This window comes from Felis catus, chromosome C1 (assembly GCF_018350175.1).
Source record: "Felis catus isolate Fca126 chromosome C1, F.catus_Fca126_mat1.0, whole genome shotgun sequence".
NCBI classification, from domain to species: domain Eukaryota; kingdom Metazoa; phylum Chordata; class Mammalia; order Carnivora; family Felidae; genus Felis; species Felis catus.
Window position 1 is genome coordinate 94,056,401 of NC_058375.1, and position 16,195 is coordinate 94,072,595.

At 39.7% G+C, this 16,195-nt stretch overlaps 1 protein-coding gene and 1 long non-coding RNA gene across 2 annotated transcripts in view; one reads left to right on the forward strand and one right to left on the reverse strand.

Annotated features, from left to right (window-relative positions):
- LOC123379000 overlaps positions 1–16,195 on the forward strand; it is an 18,587-nt gene continuing 2,392 nt past the window's right edge. The window contains exon 1 of the long non-coding RNA XR_006582847.1: positions 1–3,550. This is a non-coding gene — a long non-coding RNA (uncharacterized LOC123379000). The remainder of the gene's footprint in view (positions 3,551–16,195) is intronic.
- SLC16A4 (solute carrier family 16 member 4) overlaps positions 11,012–16,195 on the reverse strand; it is a 25,184-nt gene continuing 20,000 nt past the window's right edge. Inside the window, 2 exon segments of the mRNA XM_019837593.3 lie at positions 11,012–11,096; positions 11,099–11,146. Of these exon segments, the coding sequence (XP_019693152.1) occupies positions 11,044–11,096; positions 11,099–11,146 (101 nt within the window). The 3' untranslated portion in view covers positions 11,012–11,043.

Genomic DNA, 16,195 nt, shown 5'->3' on the forward strand with positions numbered 1-16,195 from the left:
AGAGTGTATCAACATTTGTGGTTCTTGGGAAACATGCAGGCCCTTGGCTTCAACCCCAGGCACTCTGGGATTTGTTCGGGCTGGCACGGCCCCGGAGTCTTTGTTCCTCTACAGGCTTCCCAGGTAATTCTGATGCAGTCCGTGGTCGTTGTCCACGTGTTGAGCATCACTGGCCCCCAGAGAGTAGAGTGCTGACGTATAAACTTGGAGTAATGTTGTATATAAGGCATGGGAAGGGGAGACGGTGTGGAAAAGAATTCCAGCTGAAAGAGCCAGAATAATGTTCTTTCTGTCTCTGAGGCTGAAAGAAGGAATTTGCAGAAGATAAATTCAAAGCTGTTACAGAGACAAGCAGAGTGAAACTGCAAATGCCATGGAATTTATCACTGAAAATTGTCACTTAAGTCACAGTTTTATAGTCCTGTAATTATTTCTCCAAGGAATTCAATCCAGCTTAGTATGTAATTTTGCCTCATAACAGTCTGTGAGAAGGGCCACTGTTCAGTTTATGAAATGCTAAAGGGATACCAGAAAAGTTTTGTGAGTTGGTTGTTGGATACAGAGCCAGGAACTGATTGGGATATTCTTGAGTTTTCAGATGTTAATCTAAAAATAACGTGACTGTGGTCTGTCTGAAATTAAAATCGAAAGTGACTCTAGGATATGAATATATATGTGCATGTACATGTGCAAGTTGCTTTCCATGAATGAACCACACCTGTATCTGCTACCTCCTAACTAGGTTACTAACAGGATGGAGACAGAATGGAATTATAGATAAAGTTGAGTGTATGTTTGATTTCTAAATGGTTGGAAGATTTCCTATTTTGCATTATCTAAACTGGGTTTGTCTTCAGTTAGTATGGCTAATTCTTCAAATATTTAGGTATCTGTTATGTACCAGGAGTTATTGTAGATCTTGGGAGTATATTGGTAAAGAAAACAAATTTTTCTCATGGAGCTGACATTCTGATGGAAGAAGGGAGATAGTGAAGTGTCAGGGCCAGTTGCCAAGGACAAATGCTGAATGTAGTAGAAAGCCATTGAAAGTTTCAAGGAGGCAGAGTGATGTGACTTGATCAAGATTTGACTACCAGTCTCAGGAAAGTAACACAACTATCCTTCACCTAGTCCCAAAATCTAGGTATGTATACATACAATAGGTACCCAAGTATTTGAAGAATTAATTTGCTACGCCAATTGAAGACAAACATATAAGTAATTCAAAATAGGAAATCTTTCAACTATTTACAAGTCCAAGATATTTCCTCCAAAGATAAATTAGTATTTCAGATTCACTTTAAGACTGAAACTGTCTTGTTCAGAGATTCAGCAGTGTTCTTTTATTTAAATAAGCATAGTAGAGATTTATTTCTTCTCAGGCTCATAATTGCTGGCCACCCTGAGATTTGAGGGCAGTCTTCTTCCTAGTCCATCCTTATCTTCTCAACGTGTCTTTTTTTATTCTTTCTGCTATTGTCAGGAGAGTTTCCACTGTGGTCATGTATAGTTTCTGCTATAACACCCTGACTATGCTTTCTATATTTCATAACTTGCAAGCTTTCTAGTGGTATCAATCAGACTTCCATGCTAAATAGCGATTTAGTGGGTCTTCTTGTGGAATGGCTGTCACCCTGTGCAAACCAGGTATAAATGTGTATTCAGGTTTTAAGTGCTGAATTGGTATATGACCTTTCTCAGGTGACCGACAATTCTTTTCTCAAAAGAAGGACTTAATGAAAAAGTTGAGTGCATAAGCACGTTATTACATATATGTCCAGAGTAGAACTATCATTACAGGAAAAATTAACACTCTCAGGTGCTATGTACATACATATTTTTAATTACATATTTTAATGCATATTGGGGAAATTGGTGTTCTGTAAAATTTTTATGTTAGCATATAGAAATTGACTGTCAGTAGTTTTACCTTGCTTCCAGGATAGGCATCTAGTTTGTGTATATTCTTTATATCAGAAATACTTCGGTAAACAAAGACTCCTTGACTGGAATTTTTTTGCATTCTACAGCAGAGGTTTCAAACCTGGCTGTACATTAGTATCATCTAAGGAACTTCTTGATACTAATAACCTGGAAATTCCTCTCTCAGATTCATTTACATTGATCTAGGTGGAGTGGGATTCTGCCAAGGTCCAGGTATTATATTTTTGTTTTAAGTGCCCCCAAATGATTCTAATGTGTAGCCAGGGTTAAGATCTGTTGCTCTAGAGGCAGGTCATAAGCATACGTACAAACATGTACAATCAACCTCTTAAGCACTGTTTGAAAATCAAGACCCAGAACTTTCAGAGTGTAGCCTTACTATTGATAGTGTGGACCTCGGACCAGCAGCCATTAGCATCACCTGGAAACTTGTTACAAGTATAAAGAATTACAGGGTCTCACCCTGACCCATTGCATGGGATGAGATCCCTAGGTAATTCGTATGTACTTTAAAGTTCAAGAAAAGGTGCTTAAGATGTAGATACATACATATTCTCTGTACTAAAAATGGATGTTTAGAATCTTATACCTCATACATAAGATTTTCAGATTTCACTAGTCAGTGACATTCACTTTAAAGCATTTAGAAAATATTTCCAACAAGTAGGAACAAAGAGTTCTTAGGTAGTGAGTTTCTGGTGACAGAAAATTACCGGAGGTTTCTGTCACCTAGACGGGGAGGGGTTGCTATTGCCTGTCTTGGTTGGCTCTTGCTTATTTTGTTATGCTTATGTGTTTTTTTCTTCCTTCCTGTTCCGTTCTAGTCCACTCTTCATTGTGAGATATTTTTTCATTGTGTTATTTTTTACAGATAATGGTGAGGATACTTGAGACACTGTTTGCCGATAGGTGCCCCACACGTTAGAATATTTGGTAGAAGTAGGTTTAGATCTTTCTAGGGGAATGGATATGGACAGGATTGAGAGTAAATTCTGATTGCCTTTGTTTTTTTAATTGTAGTGTGATAGTAACTTCATAAATTGGTTGTCCTCACATAGCAACAAGAATCAAGCTCTAATTCATATTAATCACAGTGATAAATAACACAATAAATATTAAGATTCATATATTACAGGGAATGGCCTGGTATGAATGTTCAGAGAATACTCTAAATTGCAATATATCAATTTTGATACAGGAATGATTTTTAATGTGTAGATTTTTATGATAGAAGATTCTAAAAAAACATTCACCAAGACACCTTTTCTTCTGTTGGTGCTCCTTAAGTTTAGAAGTGTCTGAAGCTCTAATAAATAATGTTTTTAAACATATATGGTATTGAATCAGCCTCCTCTGCTTTTTTTAATAGCCAAGTTTAAAGGAGGGAGCATTTCTAAGTACAATAATTGGTTAAACGTCTTTTTTTCCTCCTGGGTTTCTTTTTAGGAACTACTGACAATCAAAAACCTATAGCCGACTTTGGGATACGGCTTTATTATTCAGCAACTAAAAGATGAGTTCTAATTGGCAGACTTCTGGCACTGGCACTTGTCCTCCTGTTTCTATAGAAACTGGGTTGGAAGTCAGAGCTGCACAAAGGGAAAGGGTAAGTTTCTTTCAAACTCCATATTTATAAACCCATATCTTATTAACTGGCATGGTGTCAGTTTCCACATAAAGACCTACATCAGTGAACTAGAACTCAAACATGAGCTACTAATTTTCACTTGAGTGGAAACTGACATCAGGTCATTAAATATAGTAGGAGGGTTTAAATATGGATTTATTTTTCTGGTGACTCTGACTTCACATTTCTTGAAACAGTGAACTCAGTCTGATAATTCTCACTTTCACTTGTTTCTAATTTGGGTGTTATAAAGCTGGTTTTTATCCTCTTAGATCTTATTCTATTGTACCTTTCTGGGAAGTGAAAATTTTGGAATATAAAGTATGTACAGAGGACGTTTTAAAAGTCTGCATGAATTACAAGTCTCTTCTTTTGAGCTAAGTCTGGTTTTTTCCGTTATAAAACAAGTACAGTACTACTGACCAGTTTTTTAGTTTCTCTCCTCTCTTTGCCAAGCAGGATGAGGTCGTCTGTTGGGCACATACATTTGTTCTCATCCAGGCAGACATCCATTATTTGTAGACCCTAAGACACCTGCCAGTTGGTGAGTCATCTTACTGCTATGGCTTCAGAGGGCTGTGCTACACAGCTGGGGCATTTAGGCTTGAAATTGTGTAATCAAGTGTGATACACTCCGATCTACAGGTTGGTGTATGTAGATAATGTATACTAAACTCGGACTAGCTTTGAGATATTGGAAAGGAGGCAGTATTGGCTCTTGCCCTTTAAAACGTATCTATCTCATTTCCTTGGTCCTGACATATTTCTCTTAAGGGGTAGACTTCTCTTCCCTGCTAAAACAGCAATGATGTTGGTTGACACGTAGCAAAGAGTGGGACCTCTTGGCTTGATTTCAGCTCAAATCGTCAGTTCAATGAAAATTGTAGAAGTGAAAGCTGGAAGTCTTCTCTCACTTCCAAGTCCCTGGTCGGTTCATGGCCGAGAGTAGATTCTCATGAAAAATGTACGCCTCCCTTCTTTAACTACTAATGTGTATCGTGTTTCTGTTTGCTCGCTGGGGCTTGAATGAGGTGAAAATAGAATTGAATTTGTGATTTTGGGGGGACGGGAAGAGGGCGGCTAGGAAAAAAACTTCAGGTTTTAGCTGTGTGCTATCAACCATCTAAACATCCAGATGTGTTCTTTACCCCTTAGTAAAGGTGGCCAACTCATCCTGGTTTTAAAACTGAAAGTCCCGTGACCCAGGAACCTCCCTCATTTCCAGCCAGACCCAGACAGTTGGTTACCCTGTCTTAGTTTATTCTCTGTATCCCTAAAAAGGCCTCACTAACTTACTATTAATCATTGTGTATAGAGGAGATTCCACAATATATTAGCTTCTGTTGGAATGTTGCCATGGATTAGGTTCTTTTTTTTTCTTTAAGAAATGGTTGTCATTTGCCTCAGTGATCCCAGGTAATGGCAGCTTACCTCTCAGAAATAAAACATGAACTTTAACTGATTTATTTAGAAGTTGATTCCAACCACTTTTGTTATTTTGCATTTGTGTATATGTTAATATCTTAGGCATAAATCTGAGATACTTGGGTAGATATTTGTGAGAAATAAGTAGGCAGATATGTAGACATAAAGCCTCCTACCAGTTGGTTTTGGCATAAGAGAAACACACTTAAGGTTTCTAGAAAGTTTTGGGCTTTGGTTTTATATTGAAGATTTCAGAGAAACCATTGTCCATGTTTTGTATTATGTCTTGCTTAAAAATAACTAAAATATTAATACATGGTGTGTTTTTTCTCATGGAAATAGTTGATTTTACAACTGGACAAGTTCATTAAGTAAACTAATTTTTGTAAACATAGCGTGCTATATATTAATATACCTAGATTATTTGAAAAATACTGCAAAATTATCATTTTGGTCCATTTAAGTTTAGTCGTAGCTTTTATTAAATTTTAACCTCCAGAGAATCCTTTTTTTTTTTTTTTTATGTTTATTTTTTGAGAGAGAGAGACAGAGCATGAATGGGGGATGGGGGGGCACAGAATCCCAAACAGCCTGATGTGGGGCCCAAACCCAGAAACTGAGCTCAGGACCTGAGCAGAAGTCGGACACCCAACCACTAAGCCACCCAGACACCCCTAATGTTTGTTTATTTTTGAGAGAGAGAAACAGAGAATGGGCGGAGAATGGTGAGGGAATCCGAAGCAGGCTCCAGGTTCTGAGCTGACAGCACAGAGCCCGACACGGGGCTTGAACTCACGAACTGTGAGATCATGACCTGAGCCGAAGTCGGACGCTTAACTGACTGAACCACCCAGGTGCCCCATAACCTCCAGAGGATCCTTAAAGAAGGAAAGCCAGGGACCATGATCTCATCAACACTGGTAATTAGGTTTCAGAGTTGGCCCTGTGAAGGACTAACTTTGTAACTTTAGGCAAATAACTTGGTCTTAATTTTCTTTTTAATTTTTTTTTTTAATGTTTATTCATATTTGAGAGAGACAGAGACAGAATGCAAGTGGGTTAGGGGCAGAGACAGAGGGAGACAAAGAATCTGAAGCCGGCTCCAGGCTCCGAGCTGTCAGCACAGAGCCCGATGTGGGGCTTGAACTCACAAACCGTGAGATCATGACCTGAGCCGAAGTCGGACGCTTAACCGCCTGAGCCACCCAAGTAGGCGCCCCTACTTGGTCTTAATTTGCTTTTTGTTCCTTCAGTATAAAATAGGAATAATAATACCTACCCAACTTCCTTAAAGGCTTGACTCGATGATAATGAGGTATTAGGTAGGAAAGAACTTTAAAAAGTTAAAGGTACCGTGACTAGACTTTTAGTATTAGAAATCATCCTTAGTGATGAACATATGTAGAAAATTCCTTCTTTTACAACGTTAGTATGGCATTTCTTAGAGTAAGAGCTGCAAGGGGTGGCATCTTAACAGTTTTAAGCCAATATGTAGCTGAGAGGAAAGTACACTGAACTTTTACGTTCAAGTTGTCATAGCTCTACTAAATAAAAAAATCTATATATATGTCAAGGCTTACAATTTATGAACATGGCGACTAATATTTTAGTATTGAGAAACTACAGGTGGCCTATACTCAGGCATTACCTTCTTTGCTTAAGATTCGGTGAATATTAGAAGACCTAAAAATGTTAATTATCGTAACAACTACATTTTTACTGCACCGTAGCAAATTGTCTTTTGTGGCTTTAATTTGTTCTGGTTCTTAGGTACTTTGCATTCTCCTTTCCATTTCAGTCGACATATGATAACATTTTATGCCGATTTGAGTTAGAACAAATTTATTATAAAATAACTGCTTTCAGTTAAATTAACTTCATGATCTTGTGTACTGCCAAGAAGTCAGGGTGATCTAAAGAGGAAAGTGTAGGGTTTCTTGTCAGTCTGTGTTTGAATTGTGACTCCAGTGTTTACTGGGTGCTTAATTTGACTTTAAGCCTTACTGGTTGGTAAGATGGGCATCCTAGTATCTGCTTCTAAAGGTGGTGAAGATTAAATACGATAATATATAAAACGTGCCTCACCCAGTAAGTAGTATACATTGGATGTTGAAATAAAGTTGTTCACCACCCTACTACTCCACACACACAGCTGTGTATCCTAATTTAATATTTGTTTCCTCTTTGTCTCCTAGGGATCTCTTGAAGGGGAAGGGGAAAGAAGACCAGTGAACTGTTTTTGCTTTTCTTAAAACTCTGGGATAGTAGTATTTCTAGGTTACGGATTCTTTTTTTTTTTTTTTTTTTCTTCAACGTTTATTTATTTTTGGGACAGAGAGAGACAGAGCATGAACGGGGGAGGGGCAGAGAGAGAGGGAGACACAGAATCGGAAACAGGCTCCAGGCTCTGAGCCATCAGCCCAGAGCCCGACGCGGGGCTCGAACTCCCGGACCGTGAGATCGTGACCTGGCTGAAGTCGGACGCTTAACCGACTGCGCCACCCAGGCGCCCCATAGGTTACGGATTCTTAAGAGATGTGGTGACATCTTAGAATATTGTCCAAGAAAAGTAATAAATGAATAGGAACATCATAAGTTAGTTGTTAAAACAAGGACTACATTAATTATAGCTGTCTTTAACATCTTGTAGCCTAGGAAATCAGACTTTTTAATCCACACCACCCAGGTTTAAAATTTTTTTTCTTAACGTTTTTACTTATTATTGAGAGATAGAGCATGAGCATGGGAGGGGCAGAGAGAGGGGAAGATAGAGAATCCAAAGCAGGTTCCAGGCTCTGAGCTCAGCATAGAGCCCGACGCGGGGCTGGAACTCACAAACCGCGAGATCATGACCCGAGCCAAAGTCGGACGCTTTACCGACTGAGCCACCCAGGCGCCCCTGCACACCACCCAGGTTTGAGCAGGGTGAAGAGTTGCTCTGTTGCATAAGATTCATAAAGTTTGTTCAAGTCGGTATTCAACTTGGAATTCTTCACTTGGTCCTACTTAAAATGTACAGTCTGCTTTCGTAGGAGGAAGGAATCTCATTGTCCTAGGTAAAGTCTCTTTTGAGAAAATTATTGCTTACAAGAGAAAGGGGGATGGATGAGAGTGGTGCCTAATAAATCACTGATTTATTTAGCTTCTGTTTGGATGTAGAACGAAGAAAGGAAATTTGCGGCTACTGTGTATGAGGGTTATTTTGCTTAGTACAGGTGTATTTTCATTTAGGCCTTAGAGTGTATCTGTGAGGTGGGATAGTGCTGTTAACCTCATGTATGGAGGATAAAAGTGGCACCCAGGTTGATAACCTTCATGAGGTGATATGGCAACAGGCAACAAGAGTGGGAATTTATTAACTGTTTTTGCTGTTTGTGTGTGTAAGCGGGGTACTGTTTGTTTTTTTCATACTGTCTTATGTCTAAAATAGAAAGATAATGTTAGACATTTGTGTCTAAATGTAAAACCTAGGGGCGTCTGGGTGGCTCAGTAGGTTGAGCATCTGTCTTCGGCTCAGGTCATGATCTCACGGTCTCTGAGTTCGAGCCCTGTGTCAGGCTCTGCCGACAGCTCGGAGCCTGGAGCCTGCTTCAGATTCTGTGTCTTGCTCTCTCTCTGTCCCTCCCCTGCTCATGCTCTCTCTCTCTCTGTCTCAAAAATAAATAAAAACATTAAAAAGATAAATAAAATAAATTAAAAAAAATAAATGTAAAACCTAGGTTTAAAAAAATTTTTTTTTAAGTTTATTCATTTATTTTGAGAGAGAGAGACAGAGCAAGGGGAGGGGCAGAGAGAGAGGGAGAAAGAGAATCCCAAGCAGACATGGGGCTCGAACCCACGACCCGTGAGCTCATGACTTGAGCTGAAGGGATGCTTAACCGACCGAGCCACCTAGGCGCTCCTATAACCTAGGTTTTAAATAGGACTAACTACTGTTTCTAAGATAACTGAGATTTGAACCCAGATTAATTTGGTTCCAAAGTTTATGCTGGGCATACAAAGATCAGTAGAACACCATCCAACTTGTTGATCTTGCAGATATAATGGCGGAGCAACATGTATGTAAGCTCATGTAGTACTCTGTTAAAAGGTAGATGGGGGGACACCTGGGTGGCTCAGTCAATTAAGTGTGTGACTTCAGCTCAGGTCATCATCTCACGGTTCGTGGGTTCCAGCCCTGCGTCGGGCTCTGCGCTGACAATGTGGAGCTCCCTCTGTCCCTGCTCCTCCTCTGCTTGTGCGAGCTCACACGCGCTCGCTTTCTCTCTCTCTCAAAAAAAAAAAGTTGGGATTCAGACCAGAGAATGACTTCCTGCTAGGGGAGGTCTCCGGAGGAGGTGGCCTTTGAGTGAGTCAGGTTGTGAAGGGTGAGACTATGCAAAGCTTTCACAGAAGGCTACACAAGGAATTGAGAGGGTATGGTATTTTAGAGTCAAAGCCAGGGTTTCAGTTTAGTCTTTTTCTCTATAGTGAGGCAGTTGTTTAAAATGATTATTAATATTAAATATTTTAAAGCAGAGGTGAATGGAAGTTTAGAATAATAATTTTTAATTTAATTATTTTTGTTTAATTTTAATTATTATTTTTAATAACAATAGCTTTCAAGAGTGTTCTGAAAGAGATTATAAGGGAGCTTGGTGTTACAGAGAACTCGATTTTTTTGATTCCTCTTAAAATCACCCAAATAATGAAAGGCTCTCTATTCACATGTATTGCTTAGTCTGAATAATGTTATTACCTAGGTAATATATTTATTCCATATTTAAGAAACATCTTTTAGTTTAAGTCTATCTTTCAGTAAAAGCTACCTATTCAACCATTATATAAAACTTATAGTTCTGAAGACACATCTAGATCATTTACCTTGAATATTTTAGATAGTTAGATGTAGTGAAAGGTAATATTGTTTGGAAAGGCAGGAATGCTATTCAAATGATTTTGACATAAAGGAGGTTTTTAGCAATTCTGTTTTTTATTACCTAGCAATATACATTCATCACAGAAAATTTAGGAAACATAATGAAAACAAAGATTACTTCTAATCAATAAGGAGAAATAAACTTTTGGGGGGGTATACAATTCCAATCACTAAATAAAGTTTTAATATTCATTCAGATTTCAGAGTCATAGTCAACCAGTAGCTACATTTAATACTTTTTTTTTTTTAACGTTTATTTATTTTTGAGAGACAGAAAGAGACAGAGCAGGAGTGGGGGAGGAGCAGAGAGAGAGGGAGACACAGAATCCGAAACAGGCTCCAGGCTTTGAACCATCAGCACAGAGCCCGATGCGGGGCTCGAACCCACAAACAGCAGAATCGCAGAATCATGACTGGAGCCGAAGTCGGATGCCCAACCAGCTGAGCCACGCAGGCAGGCACTCCTACATTTAACACTTTTTTAAGCTAACAAGAGTGGTTTTTCATCTTTACATATTTTAGTGACTGAATTACCCTGATACAGTTGAGAGTTTGGTCAGTTTATTATTACAGTACATTCTGATTTTTATTTAATACGTAAGGTAGTTGTTTTGACTGATGAAGAGTTTAGCCTATTTGATTAAATACTAATAAAGGACTTAGTTTAAGTGTTTATTACTCTTACTAGCAGTTAGACATTGCTCAGAATGCTGAAGCAAAAAGGAACCTTAAAAACTTCTGGTTTGCCTTCTCATTTTATAAATGAGGAAACTTTTTTTAAAATAATTTTTCCATATAGACTATTTTTTTTAATTTTTTAAATGTATGTTTATATATTTTGAGAGAGAGCATGAGCAGAGGAGGGACAGAGGGAGACATGGAATCTGAAACAGGTTCCAGGCTCCGAGCTGTCAGCACAGAGCCCAGTGCGGGGCTGGAACTCACAAACTGTGAGATCATGACCTGAGCCAAAGTTGGACACTTAACCGACTGAGCCACCAGGCGCCCCGGAAACTGTTGGCTTCCAAGCTGCTGTTCCAGTGACTTCTTTGTTTAGATTTTGTTTTGTTAAGCTCTCGCTTCATTGCAGTCCTTTCTCTTCCTGGTCAGGCTCTGTTTTTTCCACCTCTCAGCCAAGGGTACAAAGAAAAAGGAGACCGAAGAGAGGAGATAACATGTGCCAGAGAAGTAGAAGGAGCCAGTGTAGGTCTGGGTGTAATCATATAACCAGCCTGGAAGGAAGGAATGATCTCTGTTAGCAAAGCAAACCTTTCAGTTAGTAATTCTCAACCATATACTGCTCATTGAGGGAAGAAGCCTCCTGTACTTGTAGGTATCGTGACCCAACAGAAAGTCAGGCTGCTTGCCTGGTATTTTGGATTGATGAAGTTAAATCTGTTCCACTTGAGTTAGGGGTTTAACCCTGTGGGAAGAAAGCCATTGTGGAGCCAGAACTCATCTTGTCTTATAGTGGAAATTAGGAAAACTCAGGACCGCCTACAGTTTGATTTTATGATGAATCTTATTCGAACGAAGGTCACTGTTCTTACAAAGAAAACAATTATGAATTGCTACTGTTTCCTGAAGAAAAAAGTGAGAGAATTGATTATCTTTTTTCCCCTCACTGAACAAACATTTCAGTAATTACTATGTTCCCAACACTTGTTGAAGAAGGTAATGATATTAAGCCAAAACAGACATGGTTCCTGCCCTCAGACTGTACAGTTTAGTGGGGAGTTGGGTATTAACCACGTGAGTTACACGTGCCATCAGGGCTATGAAGGGAAGGTTCAGGAGGCTGTGAGAGCATATGAAAAGGAAGTGACTATTTAGTCAAGTGGGTTAAATGATGACTATAAATCCCCCTGAAATCAAAATGCTCTTTAATCAAGAATGGGTGGGTCCACCATTTGGCTAATGGCACATACTATTATGTGCCGTTTTTAAACGAAACACTTTTTTTTAATTCCTTTTTTAATGCCTGTTTATTTATTTTGAGAGAGAGCATGCATGCCTGTGAGCACGGGAGAGGTAGAGAGAAGGGGAGAGAAAGAATCTCAAGCACGCTCCTCACTGCCAGTGCAGACCCTGATGTGGGGCTCAAACTCATGAACCATGAGATCATGACCTGAGCTGAAATCAAGAGGGAGATGCTTAACGGACTGAGCCACCAGGTGCCCTGAAACACTTTTCTTAAAAACTGTGTATGGTGGCAAAGAATGTGCAAGGCAAGAATGTTTGTGTGTGGCCTTCAAACATTGTTATAAAAGTCAGCCCTATGGAAAGGCAAATAATGTGTTAGTATTGTTATGATAGTTTTGACCTCCTAGCCATCCTAAAGGTCTCAGGACCTCTGGGTGTCCACTGACCACACTCTGAGAACTTCTTTTCTAATTTTGTTGTTGTTGTTGTTAAAAAAAAAATTTTAATGTTTATTTATTATTGAGAGACACAGAGCATGTGCAGGGGAGGGGCCGAGAGATAGGGAGACACAGAATCTGAAGCAGGCTCCAGGCTCTGAGCTGTCAGCACAGAGCCTGATGCGGGGCTCGAACTCACAAACCACGAGACCATGACCTGAGCTGAAGTCGGACGCCCAACCGACTGAGCCACCCAGGCACCCTGAGAACTCCTTTTCTAAGATACTATATGCATATTATGTTTGTAGATGCAAATTGGCTTTTAATCCTAAAATACCTTAAAAAGTTAAAGCTATTATTCTGATCATTTATTGAAAGAAGTTGTGGTGCTATATGCCAGATGAAAATATCTGCCCTCATAGGGCTTACGTATTATTTTAAGTAGGCTCCATGTGCAACATGAGGCTTGAACTCACAGCCCTGAGATCAAGAGTCAGATGCTGTACTGACCCAGCCAGCCAGACATCCCTGATTTTCATTTGGAACATGGTTTCTCACTGAATGTTAGCATATATCCTTTTCTTTTTTTGGTCTGATTGTATGTGTCTTTATCTCCTGTCGTTTGTTTTTTAATTTGGTTTTGATACAGATAATTTTTTTGTTTGCTTCATTAGCTTTATGTTTCCTGTTAACTGATATAATGAATGAATGGGATGTTTTATAGCCTCTTAAATTCAGCTAACTTTAGCTTGCTTTTTACCTATTGACTCCTTGTTGGATCAGTGACTTCATTTAAATGTTTCTTGGAGTTGAGCGTGGAGAGAAATGGAGTAGGACAAGTCTTTGTGTTATGTGGGTTGTGATTGACCTTTAGATATCTAAGAGAGAAATAGGTAGGTGACCAGTCGCTCAAATTTCTAGAAAGGAGGAAGTGTAGAAAGTACCCAGACCCTTTCCTATCCCTTGTCATTCTTGCTTAGTCCCACCAGTACAGCAGATTTACCAGTATATACATAGCCTGCGAAGCATAAGATAGGGACATTAGAAGAAATGCTCCAGAAAAGATTAGTAGTGTTTAGACAAGGAAGTGGATAGTGCTGCTAAAAAGTCAGGAGGGCATAGCTGAAAATAGTGAAAATGGGTGGTGATGGTGGTTGTCTTTATAAATCCCAGAAAACTGGTAATAAGCCTTTCATTTCACATATAAAAATACATTTAAAGTTAGAATGTTGGGGCGCCTGGGTGACTCAGTCAGTTAAGTGTCTGACTCCTGATTTCTGCTTGGGTCACGATCCTGGGATTGAGCCCCACATGGGCTTCGTGCTGACAGCACGGAGCCTGCTTGGGATTCTCTCTGTCCCTGTCTCTCTCTGCCCCTCCTCCCCCTCTCAAAATAAATACACATTAAAAAAAATAAATGACTGTTGGTAATTCAGAACCCATCGTATTCTAATCGTTTTATATGTAAACACCTAAGTTGACATTCAAAAGACTGGGCTGCTTTGTGGACAGCAAAAGCATTGTGGATGGGAGAGAAAAATGAGATGCTGTACCAGCCATAATCCAGGAGAGCGTGTGTCCATCTAAGTGTCCGCTCCATGCTGAGTATTACCATATGTAGCCAACACTCAGGAGGAGGAGTACCCTGGCAGCTGGTACCGACTGCCTGAGACCCAAGAAGTGCCCTGTAAGCATTTCCTCAGTGTTTCTGGACTACCTGCCTCAAATTCACCTGAGATGCATGTTAATCGTGCAGATTCATTGGCTTTCCTTAAGCATAATTCATCATGTGTGGCACCCAGTTGATTCTCATGTACAATAAAATTATAGTCCGTATTAGTTTCATGTGGCTGTGGCTATAACCCTTATTTTAAGCAGGAATGCCTTACAATATTTCTTGTGATAATTGAAAACAACTAAGAAGGTAGGGCTCAGCTTCCGTAAACAGTTCTGCAAACTAGTTTTTTTCTAGTCAATATGAAACGATATTTAATAGAGGGTTGTACGTTTATTTTTTTTAATGTCAACACTTTTAAACTATTCAACATTTTATGGGTAAAGCCATACGTGTTTAAAAATGAGTTTACCATCCTGTCTAAAAAGTACCTCTGATAGCTCAGAACTTGATTGTTGAACCGAGTTATGAATCCTCTTTATTAGGATTACTGTTGTAAGTTTATTATTGGTCATCTTGTTAAAACTTGAAATACACCCAGAGGGCCCTTAATTCCCAAGTTCCTTGATGCTGGTTCAAATTAGTGGTTGAGAGTTCCATGAGTGACTTGAGGGTTTTGAACCAGAACTTCTAGCTGTTGGGCTACAGCATAGTGGCAGACTTCCAAGGTGTACAATGATCTTTTGTCCTCCCTGGAGTCACTGGAGCCACTGCTGGCTATTAACTGCCTTGTCATTTTACTTAGGGCGTACTGTTATAAACATTTTCTATATGTGCCATGATGGGAAAAGTCTTGGGAAACGGTTTAGCAAGTTTAAACCTCACTGCCTTTGAAGACAGGAGCTCTCTCAAGGCCCCTTGATAGAAGTTTGCAGTAAGATTTACTGGCAGTGCTTTAAGTATTTGCTCTATGCTATGAGTTTCATTAAAAGGATTATGCTCTGTGTTAGGATTTTGAAGCTTGATTTTTTTTTTTTTTTTTTTTGGCCTTGAAAAGGAATATATTTGTGAAGGAAAGACTACCCCACCCATCCCCTCTTTTTTTTTTTTTTTAATTTTTTTTTTTAACATTTATTTTTTTTTCTTTTATTTTTTTTTTTCCAACGTTTATTTATTTTTGGGACAGAGAGAGACAGAGCATGAACGGGGGAGGGGCAGAGAGAGAGGGAGACACAGAATCGGAAACAGGCTCCAGGCTCTGAGCCATCAGCCCAGAGCCCGACGCGGGGCTCGAACTCACGGACCGCGAGATCGTGACCTGGCTGAAGTCGGTCGCTTAACCGACTGCGCCACCCAGGCGCCCCAACATTTATTTATTTTTGAGACAGAGAGAAACAGAGCATGAATGGGGGAGGGGCAGAGAGAGAGGGAGACACAGAATCGGAAGCAGGCTCCAGGCTCTGAGCCATCAGCCCAGAGCCCGACGCAGGGCTCGAACTCAGGGACAGTGAGATCGTGACCTGAGCTGAAGTCGGATGCTCAACCGACTGAGCCACCCAGGCGCCCCCCATCCCCTCTTTTTAACGAGAGTAGTGAGCTATTTGGAATTTATTTGCGATGTTTTTGTAGGGATTCGTCAATCTTAGGAACACTGAATCCAAATACAATTCATGGGGGCTTTGTTGTTTGTGAGGAAAATAATCACTGAATAAATAATGATTTACATTACTTTCTTTTGCTTCTTCAGGGAATGATATGTTCCTCCGGGTTTAGAGGACAGAGAACTTTGCTCTGCCTTCTTACTTGTCCCCACCTACCCTAACCTGCAGAGTGGATTTACAGCACATCAAAAAGTGGAGTCATTTTATTTGTTTTCCAAATAAAATTTCAGGCCATAGAGAAATTTTCAACTATAGGCCAAGATGATAAAACTGTAGAGGGCATGGTTGAGGAAAGGTGGAGTGAGGAACAGGTGGAATATTTGTTTCACGTTATATCTGAAATGAGGATAGGCTAGAAATAGGAAGTGCCATTTCATGAGGAAATGAACTTATCTGTGTTAATGGCACAGAGACAAGCTTAGATGAATGAATTTCCATTTTAGCCATTGTCTGTTCTTATAAAACACAGATGAAGAGTTAGTATCAAATTACCAGTTTCCCTCCATGGCCTCTCTGGTGAGGCGTGAGGTTGACCAAAGCAGGAGAGAAATGTACTTCTCCGTTAGGAACGACTTAACTTTAACTTACTCTGGGGTACAACCAACTTAGAGCTGTTTGGCGTTAGAAGTGACTTTCTTTGAGTTT